Source organism: Eptatretus burgeri, chromosome 1 (genome assembly GCF_056783735.1).
Source record: "Eptatretus burgeri isolate ZD-2024b chromosome 1, Ebu_testis_v1, whole genome shotgun sequence".
Taxonomy (NCBI): Eukaryota; Metazoa; Chordata; class Myxini; order Myxiniformes; family Myxinidae; genus Eptatretus; species Eptatretus burgeri.
Window position 1 is genome coordinate 94,974,183 of NC_140961.1, and position 24,923 is coordinate 94,999,105.

Sequence of the window (24,923 nt, forward strand, 5' to 3'; positions counted from 1 at the left end):
CCTTGTTGTGATCGTTGTCCTCCTGAAGGATTCTAACTGGCCGATTGTGGAATCCTATTTGACTTCAGACAGAGTTTAACGCTTGTCCGATTTGATTATAAAATCCTACAAAAAAAACCCTATAGACACTGATAAAACTGATGTCCACACAAGTCCTTCCTTGTGAAACAATTTATTTCCTAATTATACACCATACACTTCTCACCCTTGTACAATGAACTTAAAAATCCCCATTTGTTTGCAATATTATTTGGTTCTATTTCATTTATTCTTACTTTAGTTAACAGTTAGACCAACCCGATTCAATTCACTTCTACATTACATCAGAGAGTTTTATTCTAACTTGGTACTTGGTCAGTTCCAAGGAGTACGAGCCACTGAGAAACTATACTTCCTCACGTGCTCGTACTCCAAACTTTTAGATTTCAAAGCATTTTATACTTCCATGAGAGAGAGGTTGGGGGATATTCACCCAGACTGTAGACGTGTCCTTTAGACAAAAGCCACTTCGTACATTTTCTAAGCAAAGGTTCATTTATCAGCTCGGTCACTCTACTCCAGAACAACACATTTCTAATCATTTAGGGCAAAAGTCTTTTGGCCAGAAATGACAGCCAATTCAATTTGCAGCATAGAAGTTACATTTCTGAAACTCCATTTGTTACAATTTATAATACATTAATATAAATTTTTCCCCCACACTCCCCCGTTTTTTTTTTTTAAGGAAAACTTGAATAATTTTTCTTACACATGATTACCATGTCCCATTCCTGAAGGAGAAAAGATTTCCATTATTCAAGTTCAATCAACAATGGCAGCGAGTGCTCATATCAGAAAATGAGTGAGTTTCCATTTAATTTATGGCCTGTTCATCAGCATGTGTTACACATTGGAAACATGCTACCCGAAGTCAGAAGATAAACAGGTCAGGGTGTGGATGGAGCAGCACCCAACGGGAAACACAATCGAAGCACTCCTTGAGCTGAGGAGAAGGTAGATGTGGGCAAGTACAAGTTTGGGCCAGACACTGGGTTGAAGGAGCGTAGTGTGGAATTCCAGGCCTGTCGTACATTGAAGCAACCACAGCAAGTTCACGATGTATTTGCAGAGCGGCAATCGAGAGTGTGGCTGAGAACATTCCTCCACGCAGGCACCACACAACGCCGACGTTAAGACTTTGCTCAACCTTCTCCTCAGTGGGTTTTTTCTTTCTTTTCCCACATTGCTCCATCTTATCTCCTCAGGAAGGGGAGGGATAATCATGTGTTGAATGCTCAATCACCCAAATCTGGCTTCTCCCATCGTCCAATCTTTGTGTGGAATTTCATTCCAAACTTCATTTAGATGAAATCGTACATTGCTTCAAAGACTGCTTTCAACACTCCGAAACAAACAAAGCATCAATTAAACACCAATCAATAAACGTCATGGGCACATGTAGTTCTACAAGACTAACAAAGATTTTTATGGAAGCATTTAACTTGCATTATATGTCATATCAATATTTTAATCCCTTTCCTTGTTATTTCCCAAAACAACATGCTAAAATATACAGAAATCCCAGTTGTACATATACTCAAAACATCCATCTCATTTGCTATTTCCATCGACATTTTAAATCTCTGACATTTCTCCATCTATCCACTTCTCTCTCACCAAAACAGCAAACATGCTGCCATTTTTCCAATTCACATACACAAACCATCTATCACTTCCTCCGACCTTCTCAATTACGAATCCATTTTCTTTTATCAAAACAAATAAATCATTTTAAACAGTTGTTCAAAAATTGTCAAATCACTTGTCAAATCTGTTATCAGGCGAATATCATTTATATTGCAGCTCAAACACTCTGTCTAAACATGCAGCTTCACCCTCCACAATCTTTATCCCAGTCTTGAAAAAGCATCTTAAACTTCAGACTAATAAACATCCAAACTCTCTTAAACAACTTTTTGGTCAAAACAAAATATTTCCTTTTAAAATCCATAAATGAAAAATTTAATCTTCAGCATCTATCCAATTAAATCATGAATTTACCTTGACTGAATCGATCAAAGGGTTACACTGGGTTGTTTGCCATTGCCTTCCCAGCACAAGTTCAGGTAACCTCAACATTCGCAGACGAATAAGACAATATTTCAACGTCCATCCGAGGGAATCATCTATTATCTGTGAATCACCCCACGTGCTAAACATCATCAAATCATTAAAATCATTCCAAATCATTTTTCTACATTTAAATCACATACAGTATATCCACATTCACAATTGTTATTTCACAATTTATTCAAAATCCCGATGGTTGTAAAATAAAACTTCAACACTTTTTCCTAAATGGACTTCACTTTAAACATTCAGTAGAGAGGGTCCACCGCAAACACCAAGGAACAGGAAGTTCTCTCCACATCCGGTGGGAAGAAAAAGGAAAAAACTCTGACAGGCAAAACCCACAGTTTGCATTACTCTGTCATGGCTTCAACACATACACTAAACAGCATTGCATCTCATAGACTCGCGTGTGATCACGTGACAAATACCAATCACATTTCTATCTCATCCTCTTGAATCTGCATATGAATCGAATTTCACACCTAAAGCAAAGGCTCGAACAAAGACTCAGTGTAACGATAGGCCACCCCCCACAGATCGAGTGGAGGGGGTCTCACACAGTGGAGTTTGCGACCTTCGCGTGGAAATACAACGCAAAGAATGTATAACATGCCATTTCAAACAGACCCACAGCTCAACTCAGCACGAGTTAAAATATCGTCAAAATCCCAACAGAACACTTTTCATTGCAGTGAATATTGGAATCGCACAAGTTTCATTTTTTTTTTTACTCTCAGGAACACATGCATCTCAATGCAAATCACCAACCATGCTCCCAGCTGGTTAATCGTCTCCTGCACTCTACAAAACGTTTCGTGCAAATCATTGCATTTACAAATCCGTAAAACCTCCACACAATATAATATAACAACTTCACTGCCAACAAACTTCCAGTGAGTTCAATGAACAAAAAGTAACTCTTATAACTCTTACAATGTTTATCTATTTAACCCTATCTCGGCGTCTCAGCCATGTCCTCGGCCATCTCTCTCACAGCCGGACCGTATCAATGCAAACATGTGGCATGTCGCTTCATCATGCCCATTTCATTACGCATCTGGCTCCTTAACAAGCCTCTTCTTGTCATCTGACTCCTCTTCTTCTCCAGCACTTTTCTAAAACAACTACAGTACTTATTATTTACTTTAAAACGGACTCCCTACGCCGGATCCTCTTCTTTCTCTCAATAAAATTATCTGACAATGAACTTTTCTTTGTTCGAAATGCGTTACCTGCTGAGAGCGCTCTCCCTTACCTTCGCTCAAGCACTTGTCGTTCCTCCAGGCACTGCCTTCGGCAGATTAAGCACCTCCGGTCACGAGCACCGCACCAACGTTGGTTCGAATCCGAGTCTCGGCGCCAACTGATGTGGATTTTTTTAACCCACCTTGTTGTGATCGTTGTCCTCCTGAAGGATTCTAACTGGCCGATTGTGGAATCCTATTTGACTTCAGACAGAGTTTAACGCTTGTCCGATTTGATTATAAAATCCTACAAAAAAAAACCCTATCGACACTGATAAAACTGATGTCCACACAAGTCCTTCCTTGTGAAACAATTTATTTCCTAATTATACACCATACACTTCTCACCCTTGTACAATGAACTTAAAAATCCCCATTTGTTTGCAATATTATTTGGTTCTATTTCATTTATTCTTACTTTAGTTAACAGTTAGACCAACCCGATTCAATTCACTTCTACATTACATCAGAGAGTTTTATTCTAACTTGGTACTTGGTCAGTTCCAAGGAGTACGAGCCGCTGAGAAACTATACTTCCTCACGTGCTCGTACTCCAAACATTTAGATTTCAAAGCATTTTATACTTCCATGAGAGAGAGGTTGCGGGATATTCACCCAGACTGTAGACGTGTCCTTTAGACAAAAGCCACTTCGTACATTTTCTAAGCAAAGGTTCATTTATCAGCTCGGTCACTCTACTCCAGAACAACACATTTCTTATCATTTAGGGCAAAAGTCTTTTGGCCAGAAATGACAGCCAATTCAATTTGCAGCATAGAAGTTACATTTCTGAAACTCCATTTGTTACAATTTAAAATACATTAATATAAATTTTTCCCCCACATAAGTAAGTAAGCCCGGTATGTTTGTGATTTGAATTTAACTTCACGGAAAGTAAGTCCGGTAAGTTTGTGATTTGATTTTACTTCAAGGTAAATTAGACCGGTATGTTTGTGATTTGAATTTAACTTCACGGTAAGTCCGGTATGTTTGTTATTTGATTTTACTTCAGGGTAAGTAAGTAAGTAAACCCGGTGTGTTTGTGATTTTAATTTAACTTCACGGTAAGTCTGGTATGTTTGTGATTTTATTTTACTTCAGGGTGAGTTAGTAAGTCCGGTATGTTTGTGATTTGAATTTAACTTCACGGTAAGTCCGGTATGTTTGTGATTTGATTTTTACTTCAGGGTAAGTTAGTAAGTCCGGTATGTTTGTGATTTGATTTTACTTCAACATAAGTAAGTAAGACCGGTATGTTTGTGATTTGAATTTAACGTCACGGTAAGTAAGTCCGGTATGTTTGTGATTTGAATTTAACTTCACGGTTAGTCCGGTATGTTTGTGATTTGATTTTACTTCAGGGTAAGTAAGTAAGTAAGCCCGGTATGTTTGTGATTTGAATTTAACTTCACGGAAAGTAAGTCCGGCAAGTTTGTGATTTGATTTTACTTCAAGGTAAGTTAGACCGGTATGTTTGTGATTTGAATTTAACTTCACGGTAAACAAGTCCGGTGTGTTTGTTATTTGATTTTTACTTCAGGGTAAGTAAGTCCGGTATGTTTGTAATTCGATTTTACTTCAGGGTAAGTAAGTCCGGTATGTTTGTAATTCGATTTTACCTCAGGGTGAGTCAGTCAGTAAGTCCGGTATGTTTGTGATTTGATTTTACTTCAGGGTAAGTACTTAAGTCCGGTATGTTTGTAATTTTATTTTTACTTCAGTGTAAGTGAGTAAGTAAGCCCGGTATGTTTGTGATTTGAATTTAACTTCACGGTAAGTCTGGTATGTTTGTAATTTGATTTTACCTCAGGGTAATCAGTAAGTAAGTCCGGTATGTTTGTGATTTGATTTTACTTCAGGGTAAGTACGTAAGTTCGGTATGTTTGTAATTCGATTTTACCTCAAGGTAAGTAAGTAAGTCCGGTATGTTTGTAATTCGATTTTACTTCACGGTTAGTAAGTAAGTCCGGTATGTTTGTAATTTGATTTTACTTCAGTATAAGTAAGTAAGTCCGGTATGTTTGTGATTTGATTTTACTTCAGGTTAAGCATGTCTGGTATATTTGTGATTTGATCCTGCTTCAGGATAAGGAAGTCCGGTTTATTATTCCCGTGCTTTCGAAGAAAAGCGGGAATGTTGTCATTGTCTCCGCCGTCCGTCTGTCTTACCCTGCAACTCCTCCTACACCGTTTGAAATAGGAACTTGAAACTTTGGGACATCGTAGATATATGTATGGGGAAGTGCACAACACTTTCGGATTTTTGATATGACCCCTCGGGGCCGGGCCAGAGGGGTTGGGGTCATGGGGGTCGATTAAAAAAATATATTGTCATAGCTTTTTAAATCAAACATATTCGTGAGTTATACATTTAACAACATTTTTTTAAACACATGATGATCAGAGGGTGCTTGAGGGGTAGGGGGTGCTTCGCGGATAGGGGGTCAAAATAGCTCCTCCTACACCGTTTGAGATAGGAACTTGAAACTTTGGGACATAGTAGATAAATGTATGGGGAAGTGCACAACACTGTTGGATTTTTGATATGACCCATTGGGACCGGGCCAGAGGGGGTGGGGTCATGGGGGCTGATTTTTTTTTTTTTTTTTTTTTTTTTTAAGTATTTACCATTGTACATGGTAAATTCTTTTATAAAGAACTTACTTATATGGCCCCCATGAGTGACGAAGTCACAGGTTTTACTTTATTTATCTAATTGATTATGAATAATCTATATATTAATACTGAAGGACCAATTTTGTGCTCCTCCTCGCGGTCGCGTCACGTTTTTCTCGGTACTGTGACCTGGACTGAAAGAAACTTCGTACCTGTAAGAGTGCATCGCGCATAGTGGCAATAGTCAAACTTCAACTCTGAAGCAGAATAAACACTTTTCGTTTTACATTCGATTACATGGCGACGTGTGACGTCACCGCTGAGAGGCGTCAGGACGTCATGACATCATCGGTCATTCGCTGCCGTCATTACGTCTGTTGTCGACAGACCGTTACCGCTGAGAGGTGTAATTCCACTCCTCGAAAATAGCGTCTGCAATGTAAAACCCTCTTCTGCACATGCTGACGACCTCAGAATGTGAATTTCACTCAAAAAATGTAACAAGAAACATTGTATCTTCTATATATTAATACTGAAGGACCAATTTTGTGCTCCTCCTAGCGGTCGTGTCACATTTTTCTCGGTACTGTGACCTGGACTGAAAGAGACTTCGTAGCTGTAAGAGTGCATAGCACATAGTGGCAATAGTCAACTTTCAACTCTGAAGCAGAATAAACACTTTTCGTTGAGACAGGGGCGAGGAGTGAAGAGGCGGGGGCGGGGGATGAAGAAACGGGGGCAGGGAATGAAGAGGCGGGGGTGAGGGATGAAGAGACGGAGGCAGGTAGTGAAGAGACGGGGGTGGGGGAGGAAGAGACGGGGGCGAGGAGTGAAGAGGCGGTGGCGGCAGATGAAGAAACGGGGGCAGGGAGTGAAGAGGCGGGGGTGTGCGATGAAGAGACGGGGCAGGGAGTGAAGAGGCGGGGGGCAAGGTAAGCAAATTTTTGGGCGGGGGTAAGCAAATTGAAAGCGGGAGATGGAGGGGAAATGGGGCGGGAGATGAGTTGGCGGGAGCTGGGGTGAATTAGGCGGGGTTGAGTGTGAGGGGGCGGAGGCCCAGGGGCAAGTGGGGCGGTGAATCGAGAGACAGGGGAGGGGGAGTGAAGAGGCGGTGTCGGGGCTGGGTAATTAAATTTTTGGGCGGGGGTAAGCAAATTTAAGGCGGGGGGTGGGAGGCGGGGGGGGGGAATGCGGCAGGGGCGGGGGATGAGTAGGAGGGGGCAAGCACGCCCTGTCCAGTCCATGTCCCTTGAGTGTGGGTGAGCTGGTGAGGGTGGTTGAATGAACGGAATCCGTCTGTGACGGGGTTTCGGCGAGTTGTAATTAATATTATACACAGTTCATTCCGATGATTAAATTGATGCACAGTTCTATATTGCTGGACAGTGTTCGATTAATGTTTCATGAAATGTTGACATGCTTGCGATGACTTCTGATTTAGTAAACAGAGTAAGTCTTTGCTCATGAAGCATATCAAATAGAAAAGAATAGTCAATCCATTTTGCAAAATAAAATTTCACCCAACGTTAATGGGGCAAAGCAGTGTGCATGGGAATATGCAATGGTGTGCCATCGACAACGTAGTTCTAGTTTGTGATTTGATTTTACTTTAGGTATGTCCGGTATGTTTGTGGTTTTATTTATTTTTTGTACACATTGTCAAGGCTCGTATGAAAGCGAACACACAACGCACGGCGGGGGGGGGGGGGCATGAGACAAGAGGGGTGGGAGTGGGAAGGACAAATCAGTGGGGAACAGAGACATTAGGAGATCTGTGGAAGGGAGAGGGATGGGGTGGGGAACATGGGGAATACAAGATGGACATTAAAGGGACTTTCAGGAAGACAAGCAGGGAATTTGACGGAGGTGGGTTCGGGGTGGATTAACGGTGGTAGTAAAGATCAAGGTTTTGGATGGGGGACGATAAGAGGTGGTGGTGAACAGCTGTTTTGAACACCTGGAGGGAAGAATGGTATTGATGAGAGTGACGGAGTTTATTCCAAAGGTGGGGGAAAAAGAGGAATGAAAGAGTGAAGGTGAGCAGTGATTTGTGATTTTGGTAGTTTTACCAGAAGGGGGTTGCTGGTGGAAATATGGATACCTTGAGCGCCCTGTGGAAATATGGGGCGACATATCACAGACAGAGCGGGGGGGGTGGGGGCAGACTGGAGAAGGGACGGTGGAAGACAAAGGCCACCGACCTGCCTGCGGTGAGAGACCCAAAGACTCAGCCTCACTATCGGAGATACCAATGATCCTAAATGCCTTGGTTTCCACAGCATGAAGCTGAGAAAGATGAGAGACAGGAGTACCAGCCCATAGGGTAGAGCAGTTCTCCATCAGGCTGTGGACGAAAGCTTTGTATGTGGTCAGGAGCTCAGGTGGGCCGAGGAAGGACTTTACACTACCAAGGATTCCCAGTTGGCGACTCGCTTTGAAGGCCAGGTGGGAAAAATGTGGCTTTCCCAGGAAAGATTATGCCAGATAATGAGACCCAGAAGCTTGAAAGAAAGGTCTTCTTCCAGAGGATTGTTGAGAAAGCAGATGGGGGGGGGGTTAAACGGTTCCTTCGGAGAGACATAGTGAGGGAGTGAGATTTGTCAGGATTGAAAGACATGCTCCACGTGTTGGACCAGTTTGTGATTTTATCCAGATCTGCAGAGAGCAAACAAGCTGCTGCTTGTTGGTTTGTGGGATGACATATGTTACGGCAGAGGGTGGAGTCATCAGCAAAGAGATGGAGGATTTTCCAGAGAGTCAGAGAGAGCATTTATGAAAAACAGAAAAAGAACAGGACCCAGGATGCTGCCTTGAGGAACTTGATCCTGGACAGGAAGATGGGATGAAGACTCCATTTAGGGCCACACGTTGGCTGTGAAGGGAGAGGGTATGTGAGCCATGAGTGGAGGTGGCCTTGGATATCATAGGAATGAGAGTTTGGTGAGCAGGGCAGGGTGTCGGACCGTGTCAAAAGCACGCGATATGGCTCTGATTTCATGTCCGGCATTGAGTTCCTCCATCCATTGTTGGGAGAGCAGAAGTAGCATATCCAGGGTAGAGTGACCTGGTCTGAAACCAAATTGATGATCGGAAATCAAGCCATTGGGGAAGAGAAGATCAACTATGTTGTTTGTTGTGGTTAAAATCGCACATGAAGCCAACTACTCAGTATTTGTATGGTTGGATGGTTCTTCAAGTCCAGCAAATACACATGGTTGATAACGTCATCTCCTGAGTTCACACAAAGAGAAGGTGGTTATGCAATGACATCAACGTGGAGGTTACCCTGCACAGAAGGCAGGCGCTCCTCACCCAGTCGCAACACCAATCAGCATAATGCTCGAGTCGTTTTTGACTTCCTTCATCTGCACCATCGAGTCGATTGAGCTCTGGCATATTTGTTCTTCAAGTTCGCATTGTGCAATGTCGCCACAATGGAGAGTTTTTACATGCGTTGACGATGTGTGGTTGCCTCCCTCGTCGGACCAACGGAAGAATTTGATGATCAATACACTGCTTCTCATTGAATCATGAATAATACACCGCTTTAATCCAGTAACTTTGTAATGTTTCCATTATAGTTACGATTATTGTTAGGTTATTTCTCTGAAATAAGCTCATAAAGTGGATCCTGGTGTCCATATGTCTGTTGACATTTGACTTAAACTTCTCACAAACTACCTGATCGATTAAATTATGCACCAAATTTGGGACAATGCATCAGGACAGCATGGTCTGATGTGGTTGTGTTCCCCATCTGGATGTGCCCCCTATAATGAGGGTGAAATTGGGGTTTTTGCCCAAAATATTGGTATTTTATTCAAAAATCTTCTTCTCAGAAAGTGCCAAACAGATCGCGATCCAATTCGCCACAAGGCATCGGGACCATGCCCTAACCTTAAGTTGTGCTCCTCATGGCCGTATCTCATGTATGAACCTGAGGTCAAGATGACATCATGTGAGGGACGGGGCCAATCTCGCAAAAAGGGGCACTATATAACATTAAAATCTTCCTTTGAAGATATTTATTCAAGAAAACAACAATGGTTCAGTGTTGAGTGAAGCCATATCTATTAATTCAACCAAACCTGATGTTCTGATTCTGTGGACCTTTCAAGATTCCTCAGTGTCTCACAAAAAAGTAGGCAATTTATCGCCAGCACTCTGAACCAACTCCAAGTCCTTGCCGGTTGAACACTCCCCCCCCACCCCTGCCCCGCCTTTGACCGATCATTCAAGAAAGTGGGAGTAATTGAGGTCGTTGCAGAAGAAGAAAATGAAGAGATTGTTGTGCTTTTTGCTGATCACAGTTACATGCGATTTTGTATTGTGTTGCTGCAAGTTACAGTTTCTTGCATTGTACACCATCACCTCATTTAATGCAACCCTATCTCTGCTCTTATTACCTCCACCACCGAATTGCAGTTTGTCACATCTACGTGTGTCCCCTATCCCAATTGTCAGTATCCCATCTCTCTTCCACCAACTGTTGCTCAGATATTGGATGAAAAGTAGATGAACATAATTTACATTTGTGAAATAATATATTTATTATGATGTTGAAGAGTTTTCTTTCTTTTTGGATCTGCATGTGTTACTTGATGGCATGAAGTTACAACGATGGTTCAAATTTTACCTGGACTTTTGATTGCATTCAGGAGTTCGTTTTGCTCGTATTGGTAAAGGGTGCCCATAATCCTGTGTTTCTTGCTCTCATGCTAGTGCTGAAAAAAAAAATCATGGCAGCAAGGGAAATAAGAATGGCCTCATAATCCTTCCTATAATTCATAGACTGATGTGTGCATGTTTGATGCACTACTTGTACAATTCTGGGCTGATTGCATTCACACTTGCGACATAGGATCCGCCTGACCCCAATTAGTGTATAGTGGTGTTTTTATCTTTGCCGGTGGTCTTCGGGGAGGAGGAGACACAAATTATCGATGTAAACGTGTATCGTGTAGCACTGCTCCAGGTTGGAGAGGGTATTACAAGTCCCCACCCTTGACAGTACATCTTCCTTTCCTAACGTTTTCCAGTGCAGTGAGGTGTTTTGAATTACGCAGTGAGAGTTATTTTGAATTTCTTGTTTGAATAAGGATAAGAACATAACCTCCCTGGCCACTCCCGTAAACAGCTGGTGCTTCTCGTTATTTTGAAATTTAAGTTTGCCGAAAACATGAACCCTTTTTGGAATTTGCAAATCATTGGTTGCACAGTATTGTGCTGATTGACTATGAACAACATCCATATTATTTGATTGGTGCAAATCATTCAAAGAAGGACATTAAGGTGCACAGAAGAAAAGAAAAAAAAAAACATGCCTCAAGAATGACCACCTTCATATGCAATGCATACGAGTGAGGTGAGAATCTCACTTTGACTCGCAGGAGTTTCTGTTCATATCGAGTGAGAACAAAAATGAACATTTGTGTTGGTATTGTTTGTTTTACTCATGACAAAAGTCTCGGTGAAATTTGAACGATCTTCGTAGCATTATGCACTGTATCATTATTTTAATTGTCTTGAAACAATTCTGTTATTTAATATTCACAAGTTAATTTTTCCCTTCAACCCTGTCTTCCAGAAGGTTCTGCACATCTTGTACACCCAGTCTGCTGCTATCACAAGAAGATTTGGAGAAGGACCTTCAATTAGAGAGGGAAGGAAAGAGATTGGGACACCCAACCAGAGGAACATTTGGACATTGAGATTGTATTGGATGTTGATGTTGATGCTAGATTGGATGTTGATAGATAGAGAGAGAGGTTGTGAGTGATTCACTTTGATTTAAGAAAGTCTAATTTTGAATAGAAGAAGTTCACATGCACTGCTTCAAAACACTAAAATGAGAACATAAACCAAGATCCAAACATTTGAATTTCAACTCTCTTATCATGCCTTCTGACTCGTCTTCCCATTCGCCACATGGCCCTGGAACTCCTCTCCCTTCTGTCCTCAACTTCTTTGAAATTCCAGGGAGTAGTTTCTCAAGCAAGAGGAATGGACGAACTCCAGTTTATTTTCCTCCCCGTGCCCCAACCAAGAGCTCTGTTGGAGCACCACGGATGTTATCCCGAACAATTAGACCCTGGGAAACCCCGTTAGCACAGGCTGTGTCGTTCAAAGAAGACAGAGGAGAGATGAAAGAACTGTTAAACTCAAAAAGGACGACACCAACAGGCAGTGTGAGGAAGTTACAGCATTCCGAATTCAGGGACTCTGCGTCTATGCCACTGGGGAACGACACTTGTGATGAAAGTGCTGGGTCTACCACTTCATATTTCCACCAGTGTTTTGAGGTATGTTTTGGGAAGGAAATGCGTTTGGGATTTGAAGGTGAATGAGTGGTTGGGAAATTAATATCAGAGTTTGTCAACTTTTAATTTGTAGTTTTAAAAAAAGGTTTCTAAATAAACAACTAAAAACTAGTGTCGATCTCGATCCCCAATTTTGCACTTATTCCACTGCCGTCATGTTGTCCACACTTCCCCTTTGCCTTCTTGAATTCTGCCCCCCATAGTAGTGGTTGTTACTTATTTTTGGAGATCTCTCTCCCTTCTCCCACCCCCCCCCCACCCTTTTGTTTCCTGAAAGATCACCAAAAAACGGTCATCCAAAAAGTTGCAGGAATGAGCAGAGGTCGGGGTAAAGTAAAATCCTGTGCACTGGATATATGGCAACTCATGAATGCACAAAAATAACCCCCTTCATCCGAGGTGGTGTTAAAAATATATATAATAAAATAAAAAATCCCTTGTGTCTTATCTGTATTGTTGCAGATCAGCATTCAAGAATATTATTTGTACTAGAAACGCTTGTTTCCTACGGGAACAGCAAGGGTGGTGGGGGAGGGGGGCAACATTGTGATATGTACAACTTCCAGGAGTTTGGGGGTTTTTTTTCCTGTGATTTGTGTATTTTTGTTTGGTTCTTGAGAGAATAAAAGAAAATGTAAATATCTGAAAGACTGTACCATATTTCAAAGTTCAAATGCTGCCGAGGTAAATGTGAATGGGTATTTTTCACAAGTTTGACAGTACGTTTGTACCAAAATCTCCAGCAATGCAGAATCCTCATCTCTTAGTTTCTTCCTCCATTTTTGAACATCTTTTCAGCTGATTCAAAGCTTCACTCCTGCTCTTTAGTATTTCCTAGTTTTTTTGTTTGTTTTGTTTTTTTACAGAGATATGAGGCTCATAGGGGAGCATGTGCATAAATCATCAGCTGCTCAAAGGCATTAGGACACATTTCCTAGTTTTTTTGTTTGTTTTGTTTTTTTACAGAGATATGAGGCTCATAGGGGAGCATGTGCATAAATCATGAGCTGCTCAAAGGTATTAGGACACATCAGTGTACTTTAACATGAATTGCAAGGATATTGGTGAACAATGGATGATCATATGTGATTTGACCCTGGGTTTCCTGCATTATGAGTCGGATGGAAGCACTAACAATGCTTGTAAGTACATGGTGTGCCTTAAATAGTACGCATTTTTATTCCGTGCACCGTGCAAAGCGGGGGTAAGCAATCGGTTAACTTTTTCTATCCGTCTGCAGATGTCGATCTTTGATTGAGGAACATCTCAATTTCAATTGAATGTCATATTTTGAACATTGTAAAACACGAATCGGAACATGAACCTGCAGTTTGGCAGTACTTTTACTGAATTTGGCAAAATTGCATGGAATCTTATCAGGATCACAAATGTGCAGAGAGGAGCAAGGTCATTTTTTTTAGTCTGTCTGGCAGTCAAACAAAATTTAAAATTGTTCCAAACAGGAACCTTACTGTTTTTAGTGATGTCATAAAGGGCACAAATAAAAGGCATGAATAATTAATTAATGTTAAACAAGGTGATGAAATCAACGGCAGTAAACTTCCGAAATATATATTTTTTCCAACAGCTTTTAAAATCTTTTTATTTCAATTGAATTGTTTCCTTGAACACTGTAGAACACAAATCATCTTATTGGCACTTATAAAATCTTCCGTTTAGCAGTACTTCGACAACATTTTATACCATCTTGACCAATCAAACGTGCCACTTGTGCTCACCGTTGGGGAATATGGAGATTCAGACAAAATGGCAGCTCAGAGTAAATATAGATCGTGCTCGGAAACACAAAGCAAGCATTGAAAACACCCTTCGTACATTCTTTTTCTCAAGCTTGCACGGGGGAGGTGTTCTATGAACTCTGAATTAATTTATTGAATAGTGAATGCAACAAGCATCTACACAACCTGCCAGTTGAGACATGTATGGAACAGTTGGAGTGATGTTTGAAGTTTTGTTTAGCATTCAACATGTCCACCTTCTCTTTCCATTAACGTTTATTTTGGTTCACGAGTCAGTAAGTGACCACTATATTTGTTATGGGTGTGTGTCTGTCTGTCTGTCCCAAGCATAGCTCCGTGGATTTTGATCCGATCCTGATAAAATTTGGGTGGGAGGTTTATATCATGATCTAGTTGTGTTTTCCTGAGAATGGGCGTACTGCGCCCATTATGGGCGGAGCCACGCCCAAAAAACGTGTTTTTAGGCGGTAGCCGATTTCAAGTTAAATCTTCTCCGAGGGGGTTTGTCGAATCTGGCAAGGGTTTCAGTATTTGGTTAGCGCAATGGCACCTGCATAGCCCCACGGAGCTCGATTTATATTTTTTCATTTTCATCCCAAGGTCACAAGGTCACGAACTTAGAAAATGTCAAAAAAATCAATAAATTGGCCATCGAGCTCCTTGGATTTTCAATTGTTTCAAATGGAAGTTGGTCTGCAAGTAGTGCTCTTCGAGTACTACAACTTTCATCATTTACGTTTTTCCCGATTCCCGCCAGTTTGCCCGTGGCGTCCCGTCGAAGATCAAAAAATAAAAAAAGGCGAACCATGTACATTGCTCGTGAACCATAGCCGTCTCCAGACTTGTTATTTTTGTGTTCATGAATTCCTTGATTCAATGTTCCCAAACAAATGGATTGGGTGTGGCTGACTTGCTTGGCCCCCAATATTTTTCAGACCTGACTCCCTGTGATGTATTTTTGTTTTTTCATGGAATTTTGTGGAGAACAGAGTTTATGCTCTGCATTCCTTGGATGAGCTTTGAGATCACATCACTAATGCTGTTGAGGGAATATCCTGTGTCATCTGTGCAAAAGTTGTGGACAATTTCATTCAACGACTCCAGACGTTTATTGAAAGACATGGACATGTTGAGAACTAAATGAAACTTCAAATTTTACTCTGTTCCATATTCCATTGGAAAAGTGTGTCTGCTTGTTTTAGTCAATAAATCAGAACATCAGTACCTATTTAAGGCACATCTTGTATATTAGAGTAGTAATGTACGTACAGCATCTAAAATCAGATTTTAGCCTGCAGTGTTTTGTAAATGCAATAATTGATTTTTAAAAAAGTGATATGTATACTCATGCATTCAGGTTTTATCACCTCTCGGCTCTGGCTCTTTTGGCGATGTGTTTGAAGCAAGGTGTCGAGCAGACGGCTTGCGATATGCTGTCAAGAGAAGCCAATGCAAATATCGTGGAGAGAGAGATCGCAAACGTAAACTCAATGAAGTCTCCAAGCATGAAAATGTCCCACATCATCCAAACCTGCTGCGCTTCTACCGAGCCTGGGAAGAACGGCAGAGGCTTTACATACAGGTGATATGCTCTTCTCATTGTCATTCTAAATTACATTTTTTTCAGTTATTTTCTATTATTTATCTTCACTATATCTATTATCATGATATTCCCATTTACAGACAGAGCTCTGCTTGTGCAGTCTGCAACAGTGGAGTGAAGGTGGCCTTTCATCTGGTCACCGGTCCTGGTGGACTGGGAGCGAGCGTGAGGCCTGGCGGGTGCTGGTAGACCTTTTGCGGGGGCTTTATTCCCTTCATGCTCTTGGTTTCGCACACCTGGATGTTAAGCCAGCCAACATCTTCCTTGGCCATGATGGAAATTTCAGGATTGGGGACTTTGGGCTGATGGTGGACACTTCTCAGGTACACATGGCCGTTAAATTTGAATCTTGCTTGATCTGTTTATACAGCTGAACCTAATTTTGGAAGGACGAAACTGCCTTTACATCTGTCATTTGCATACTCTCGGGTGCTTTCCGAAGAACCACAAGAACACCAATTACAAACTTGACTTTTTTAAGAGCAAAAAATCCTCTGAGGTGCCAATTTGCTGTTAAAATATTATTGCCCGATACCCATTGCATGTCTGATTTCAGAGAATAATGCCTTATGTACCTGGAACCCTCCCCCCCTCCCCCAAAAAAAAAAACTCAATAGAAGAGAGGACCTAAACAGGTTTAAAAGAAATTACATGGTCAAACAGTTGAAGTAAACTTTCCTTTTCATGTCCAGTGTAAAGTGACCAAAGACTGCCAAGCATTTGTGGTGTAAAATAACTCAATTTCCACAAGTTAGATCAGCATACAAACGGAGAATCTTTAATTTTGTATCTATGGAGGAAGAACATTGAATGATTCACTGAAACATTCGAATGGACTTCACTGAACTCAAAAGGCAAAATAACTCAAAGCTGCAATACGTGTCTACTTTGGGTGTGAGGGAGAGAATGACACAATCATGGCAAAAGTTGCAGTGTTAACAACCAGGTCACCCTGTTTCTGTGCAGCGAGCAAGACCTTTTTTTGTAGTAAGATATTCCTTTTATCGATATGTCGGTCAAAAGACTCAGAAAAAGGGAAACATTACTGACAGCCAGTTCGACTATCGTACAAAAATTAAATTTATAAAGCACCAGCAACAATTATAATTGAGAATACATGAATATGATTATTTTTCTTCCACACCCCCCCCTCCCCCCCACCCCTCCCCATTTTTTCATATCAGGAAAAATTTGAATAATTATATTACACATGATCACCATACCTTGTTACTGGAGGAGAAAAGATAATCCCTTAAACAAGTTCAATCGAGAATGGCAGCGAGTGCTCATATAGTGGAGCAACAGGGGCCAGAAAAGAGGCTTATTTAGTGAGATACCCACACCAGCAGTACCACATTTTCTAATGTTATTATTGACCACCTACTATCCCTGTACATGAAAACCAATGATGCCAGTCTGGGAAATGGTGGCATTCTGAGAAATAGGTGAATTAAGGTTGTTGACCTCTGAATTTGGCAATATTTACTAAAATGGCTATTTTTATAATTTTCATGTTACAATACCTTGATATACATCAAACTGATCCTAAGACAATAGGCTACAACATGCAATAACAAAAAAAACATGTGGCTGATAATTGTAAGTGCAGAACCAATTTTATTACAAATTTTGCCCCCAAAATCCAAATTTTCGCATTTTTCAAATACTTTTAGTATCACTCGGCACGTGCATAATATAAAAGTATCATATTAAGCATTAAAAAGTTTCTCTAGGGTCTGCTGCAATTATTCATTTGTAATATATTCTATTATCTTAAAGGTAAATCATATTTTCATCACATTTTGTCCAAGATGTCTGAAAATACCTGAAAATGGTATTATTCAATACTCATGGCAAATGACCATTAATTTCATATGAAATTTCTTTGAAATTATTGTTGTAAGGAATTATAATTGTTGATGAGTATATCAATAACACACAGGGATAGATCCAGAATTTTTGGAAGGGGTGGGGGAGGGGGTTACAAATACCTATGTACTAACACCCCCTCCCCCTTCCTCAATATCACTAAATACATATGCACGAAAAGAAAGTGCCACCCCTAAACCCTGAACAAACCCTAAAATAATGCCCCTGACAAAGAATATTGGATTATATAAGATGATCCCATATGCCACAATAATCCTGAGATGACCCCCACTTTCCTGAGATGGTCCCCACATGTGGCACTGCTATAAATAGCACTCTCATCAGCCATGAGTTTCCAATGTATATGAAATTAGATCAGTCACACTTGAACAGATGCGATAGACTACATATACTGCAGCATGTTTTATGTGACACCCCCTTCTCTGTTAGAATGTAAGTATGAAAATATTTGTTTCTATTTTTTTTAATTATGAATAGTCTTGTGATGAAGATGTATTACCATGTAGCAAATTTTCTGATGGAAAAACATGTGGTATACTGAATGTTTTGCCTACAGGCTGTTGAGCTGGGGTTAAAAAGTATTGTCATGAGAATGTGTCTAAAATGGAAGTCATTACTGCATAAATTTTATGTAAGGTACATGGTGTTGTGAAAAATAGCCCCGCTAAAAGAATAAAGCCCAACGAATAGGGTTTATTCCAAGGTCTAAAATACTTATGAATTTACATTGAATTATTTTCAATTTGGTGGATTAAATAGACTTATTCTGCCAAACTATTGGTGACCAATATTTTTTACGCTTGCAGGCAGATCCACATTTTGTCTTAGTGTACTCAAGATTACTTCAACAGCACTGAACAGTCTATTATTACAATATGGATGCAGAATTTGACTGCTCCCATTGCCAAGAAAGCTAAGGGAGAAGATACCATTGACATTGATAAGTGTCTTTTCTGCACAAAATCCTTTTCATCAAAGGAACAGCCAGTCACTCCAGTTCTTAACAAACTACGGTCCTTATTCTCAGCATGCAGACAACGGAATGACTCGGTTAGTCAGAAACTTTTAGCCCATGAATCTGATATAATTTCAGCAGACTGAACAGCAGACAATTCTTCTGTCAGTCAACTGCGTGACTGGTTGTGATATGGTAAGCTCTTTTTTCGGCCATGGAAAGCGCACTGCCTTTAGGATAATGATGCAGAAAGCCGACCAGTTCTAGCCTCTTGGTCTGCTAGGATCTGATGAGCAAAACATTTCAAAGGAGATAGAAATGGCAGCCACAAAGTTTGTTGGCTACATGTATGGCAAGACAAACTGCATGTCATTGAATGCCCTGAGGTGTCAGAAGACTGGACAGAGGAACATCCAGGGAAAGAAAGTACCACCAACAGAAGACGCTTTCAGTCTGCATCTATTTCGCTCTGCTTATCAGCTGTCAATGTGGAGACAAGCTGCTTACCCTTCTCCAACCTTACCTGATGCAACAGCATATGGCTTCGAACACAACCCAGGTGGCACTTGTCTCCAGCCTCAAATGATGAGTCAATCGCCAGCTGCTCCAGAGTTGTTAAATGACCTTGTGTGTGACTGTCAACCCAATGCCTGTGCAGTGGAGTGTTCTTGCTTGGAGAGTGGCCAACCATGCACAGCAGCATGCACCTGTGAAGTCTTGGTAGATGGAGGGGACAAATCATGTTCAAATCCCTTTACTCTCTCTGCATTTTACAGTGATAATTCAGACTCAGATGCAGACTAGATATCAACATAATATGTAACAATAATGTTGACAGTTTCCTGGCATTTATCTTCGTAACCGATAATTTTGTTATAAAGATTGCATTTGATGCCAAGAGTGGAGAGTTTGTACAAACGCATTTTCGTCCTCAATATTTCTTTGAAATTTATTTTCAACAAAGTACATTGAAAAATTACCATTTAAAAAATATTTATAGTATATAACAATTTGTACCCCCACCCCCTCTTTTACACAAATCCTGGATCCATCCTTGTGTGTTGTTGATATACTCATCAACAAATATAATTCCTTGTGACAATATAATATTTGAAACAAATTTTTCTCTTAAATTTGAAATTAATCAAGTTAATGGTCATATGCCATGAGTACTGAATAATACCATTTTCAGGTATTTTCAGGCATCTTGGACAAAATGTGATGAAAATGTGATTTCCACTTAAGATAATACAATGTATTATATATGAATAATTGCAGCAGACTCGAGAGAAACTTTTTAATGCTTAATATTAGATACTTTTATATTATGCATGTGATGAGTGATGCTAAAAGTATATGAAAAATATGAAAATTTGGATTTTTGGGGCAAAATTTGTAATAAAATTGGTTCTGTACTTACTATTTTCAGCCACATGTTCTTTTTTGTTATTGCATGTTATAGCCTATTGTCTTTGGATCAGTTTGATGTATATCAAGGTATTGTTACATGAAAATTATAAAAAAAACTATAGCCGTTTTGGTAAATACAGTCGTGCGCCACTTAACGACGGGGTTACATTCTGAGAAACGCGTCGTTAAGAGACGTCGTCGTTGTGCGAACATCATTTTTTTTTTCGTTTTCGTTTTGGAACATTGTACTTGCACAAAACTACACACCTAGGCTATATGGTATATAGCCTATTGCTCCTCGGATACAAACCTGTACAGCATGTTACTGTACTGAATACTGTCGGCAATTTTAACACGCATCCAAGAGAGACGGAAGACACGTTAGTTTTACCTTTGTGCTGTTCATGACGGCCATCGGTGTTGTTGGCAGCAGCTGACAATCTCCTCTCACATCGATTATAGAAAGATGAATAAATAGCGTTTGGATTTTATAAATACGTAATCATTGCATCGATGTTATAATTTATAAATGAAGAAACGAGCTCCTGTCAATTCTGATATATATTTTCGGAACAGTACAATTATTTTAACAGCATGAAAAGCTTCAACAAATAGAAATTTATGTTTTAATTTTGACTGTAACAATGATTTATTCGCGGAATTCTTCAATTCCTAGGTAATTTACTTGCTGGAAGGTAAACGTGCAAACATTGGTTCAGTTTGAAAGCCGATTTCCTTGAATCCCGATTTAGCACGACCCTGCTTTTTTCGCGATGACATTTTATGGACCTCAACGATCGCATTATAACAGGGCCATACTGTTGGTTATTATCATTGTGAAGTTATGTACTGTACAGCGTACATAATTGTACATGCTATTTTTATACGACTGGCAGCGCTACGTCGGCTACAACACTCGGCAATAGGAATTTTTCAGCTACATTTTTTTTCATTTTTTTTTTTTTCAGAGCTCGCAGATCCGTCGTATATGCGATCCGTCGTTGCCCGGAACGTCGTTAAACGGCGCATGACTGTATTGCCAAATTCAGGGGTCAACGACCTTAATTGACCTATTTCTCAGAATGCCACCATTTCCCAGACTGGCATTAGTTTTCATGTACAGGAATAGTAGGTGGTCAATAATAACCACATTAGAAAATGTGGTACTGCTGGTGTGGGTATCTCCCTCTTTTGGTGGCCCCTGCTGCTCCACTAATAGGAGAAGAATGCTGTACGATGACCATTTCAATAGTGTCTCAGCCAGGTTAGTGAGTGTGTTTCCATTTAATTAATGGCCTGTTCATCAGCAGGTGTCACAAATCGAAAAGACTTGCTACCCCAGGCCAGACGATAAGCAGGTCAGGGTGTATATAGAGCAGCACCCAACAGGAAACACAGTCGAGGTGCTCCTTGAGTTGCAGAGAAGGTAGATCTTGGCAGGTACGAGCTTGGGCCTGACATTTGGTTGCAGATGACACTGGGTTGACGGAGATGACAAGGACTCGAGATGTGACCCGGAGATCCAGCCCCAAGAGAGTTTGGGGCCTCGTAGCAGCAGTTCGTGCAATCAGGATTGATTCACTAAGCGAGCTGTGCATGTTGGAGGCAGCCGCGATGGCTGCATGAGCCCCACTCGCACCATTGAACACATGTTGCAGAAGAGGGAGAGAACGCGCCACGCCCGTGTCCGTCTTTTATAGCACGGGGCTCCGCCCTTCGCTCCGCCCCGTTTTCGGCTCCACCCTCCTCCGAGAGGGTTCTCGAAAAGGGGCATTCCCTCACCCCGACCGCCTCACGCTGTCCATCCACCAATCGGCGGCGAGCCGCCCTTCCCCCCTTCTCTCACACCAAGCGCGGGGAAGAATGGTGGGAAAAGCCCACCAGCATCGTTGGTGGTTTTTGTTTGTTTGAAATAAAAGATAGAGAAAGAAAAATGACTAACTGGAGGATCCCAGCCCGAATGGATCACAAAATTCCCTCTATACAACGGGTTTGGGCTAACGACACATGTACCTATCGAGATATCTCACCTGAGGGCCCTTTATGGTGTAATGCGAATTTCCACAGCCGTAACACTACCCCCTTCCCTTTTTACAGACTCGTCCCGAGTCGTCAAATTCTCGTGTGCCATCATGTGTAGTTCTCCCCTAGTACGTTATACCTTCGGATCCCTGAATGTGACATTCAGTGAATTCGTGTCCCCAAAATAAATAACCTGAGGGCTGAGTAACGAACTAACAAACACACTCACTCAGAAGACTTAAATAAAATTGCCGGCGCTAAGACACACATGCCGGGGGCGCACTCATATACAAAACACAACTTAACACCTTAACCTTATAATTTACACTAACCATGTCCCAGGATCAATGGACTCTGCAGGGAGCAAAACAAAAGTCAACGGTGAACCGGTGCACGGGCCGCCACTGCAGGCCTGTGTTGTTGCTGTCAACAGGACAGTCCTTGCAACTTCGCGACGATCCTGGTGCACATGACAATGGACAAAGGGGGGGGGGGAATGCAAAACATAACGGGGCTGGTGGACATGGGCAGCAGGCATGGGCCAAGGCAAAGGCTGGCAGGCAAGGCATGACAAGGCTGCTGTGGCAAACACAGCCGGCAGATGAACTGGCCGGCACAGGCCTTGAAGCACAGCTGCAGTCGATCCGGCCGGTACAGGCCACGCAGCAAACGGCAAGCCGATGAAGTTAGCCGGCCTCTTGCCTTGCTCTGGAGGTTCGTGGAGGGAGTGCGGTGATGCTGGCCACCCGGAAGGCGGGCTCGGACCTACCTACCCGTCTCCCTCCCAACCTATCTCCTTTGCCTGTCACTGTCCATACCCACTCCCTTAATTTGTAAAAACCAATTTAGCCCCAATTAATTTTTTTGTTGTTTTTTTTTTTTTTACTCTTCCCCACTATAAATCGTCACCTAACCCCCTTTACTGTCCTTGTTCGGCTAACCTATCGTCTTCCGAGCCTACTCCCAACCCCTATGTTCCCTTCCTGGAGGGGAATAAGTGAGAGCTTGCGTCCTGTGTCGAGGCCCAACGAAGCCTCAGGATGGCCTCCCCAGCCTTCAGCGATCTCTAACCCAAAGTGGGTCCAGCGGCCCACAACGAGAGCGAAGGGATGGATGGTGCGGAGGGGTACACTTCCTAATCTACCCTTGCCATTAACTCTTTAAACTACCCCGGGGCTTTCAACAAGCGCCTCTCGCTTAACCTATCGGTTCTAGCAACCAAGATTCCCGTCGCCTGTGTTGGTGTCCTCCCAAATTTCGGGCCTCGCCCCCCAATTTTCTTTCCGTGCCCTCACACGGTTTCATGGCTGGGACGCGTGGCTCCCTTGGCAGGCACTACCCTCTGCCGATTCTCCTACAATGGCACCCCCGGGCACTACACTGCCTCCGAGCCTACCAACTCCCTAAACACCGGGGAGTGCCCTCCATGGCGACTCCCCTGAAACGCTCACGTGGCAGGCTGGCTTCCCGGGCCCCTTTCTGAGGGTCACCCGTGCCCACAACACTGCCCACACGGCTAATGGTGCCCCCGTTCCTTTTAACACTACGTGGCTAAGCTACATCCCCTCTACACATCCAAAATCTGTCACTGTTCTCAAATGCAAAACTCAATTCCCATATCCCATCCTAAATCTAAACTGCAATCCCTCTACCTAATCCATTCCACGGGTCCCATGAGGACTTATCCCTGCCCCATGGAGCCGGTCTAGCTAAGCTAACCCTTCCCCCTAACTTGTGTCATCCTGTGCCTGGCCAAGGGGGTCTTCCACCCCTTGCCTGGGAATCCTGTTCACCCGAAAGCGAGGCTTGCTTCTTCTTTTTTTAATTGCGCAGCACCAGCGTGGCAACTCGCAGCCTGCGTGGAAATTCAGCCGCGCACCTTTGGCGTGTCGTCATGGCAGCTGTTCGCGTCCCTCGTCCCTCTTGGACGGTACCATCCGGCAGGGATTCACTCTCCTGCCGGATTCCAACCACACACGCAGCCATGACGTCACCCGGCGCATAAAAAAAACACAAGCCTCGCGTCTCGAGGGGTTCCCCACGCGAACACATGTGCTCTGCCCGTTGGAGCTTTACACTCACGCTCGCGTGGAGAACCCATCCGGTCCAAATCTGAAATCCTGCCTAAACTTTGTCCGTCCGCGGGATCGGCAACATCCACCGCTGGCGTTTCCGGACCGGGTTTCACTCCTGCAAGCGAGCACGTGGCGGCCTCCTGCGTAGCACGGCCCGAACCTCGCGCTCGCTGCTTGGCAAACCCGGCGCGGTCCCCAAAACAGCTACGGCCGCTACCCGGCCCCTGTCTATCTGTCGCAGTCGTCTCCATCGCACTCTCGTGCTCATGCTCCATTCAACCCACGCACACCTGCGTGTCACGACAATCACACAGCTCGACATTCCACTCACTCTTGGAGATGCAGCTGCGTGCTCCCGCATGCCCACCGTCATCTCCCTCACATACCGCGACCTCACACACGCGGTCTCCCTCACACTCCGCCGCATGCTGGGAGGCACGCACTTCGGCACACTCGTGACCACCACTCACACACGGGGGCACACTCACACCTTGCACCACACACACAGGGACAACCACACTGGGGATTCGTGTCCCCACCAGGGTTCCCGGGGCCTCTATATCCCCCAAGCTCGGCGTGCACCTGTCCACAGCACTCGTCCCCTCGAACTCGCTAAGCACGACCAAACTCACCTGGTCGTGATCAGCTTCAAGGGAGCACAGCGTCTCCCTCCGTTCCCGAAGGAGGCTATCCAGCTGCTTGCACCGGTTACGACACGCTCCGCGAGCTCACGCCCATTGTCCTCCACTACCTCTGTGTGGATGTGTTCTGTTCCTTTAACCCCGTCTTTATCGTGCAGTCTCTCCTCTACTTTTTTGTTTCTTTCTGGCTCAATTTTCCTTCCCATCTGAGTCGTTCTTCCTCTCTGAGCCCCATTAGCTGTTTGTTCTCCCTCCGGAGCTTCTCAATCTCCGTT

The 24,923-nt window shown here is 42.7% G+C and overlaps 1 protein-coding gene across 9 annotated transcripts in view; it reads left to right on the top strand.

The window, feature by feature from the left end:
• LOC147034988 (membrane-associated tyrosine- and threonine-specific cdc2-inhibitory kinase-like) overlaps window positions 1–24,923 on the top strand; it is an 84,492-nt gene that overhangs the window by 8,957 nt on the left and 50,612 nt on the right. For 4 of the 9 annotated variants that reach the window (XM_085892031.1, XM_085892014.1, XM_085892024.1 and 1 more), the window contains 3 exons: window positions 11,560–12,274; window positions 15,410–15,634; window positions 15,736–15,978. In XM_085892031.1, the coding sequence (XP_085748157.1) occupies window positions 11,870–12,274; window positions 15,410–15,634; window positions 15,736–15,978 (873 nt within the window). In that variant the 5' untranslated portion in view covers window positions 11,560–11,869. Of the gene's footprint in view, window positions 1–8,545; window positions 11,338–11,559; window positions 12,275–15,409; window positions 15,635–15,735; window positions 15,979–24,923 lie in introns of those variants that run through there. The other 5 variants (XM_085892063.1, XM_085892036.1, XM_085892043.1 and 2 more) reach the window with 3 other exon arrangements.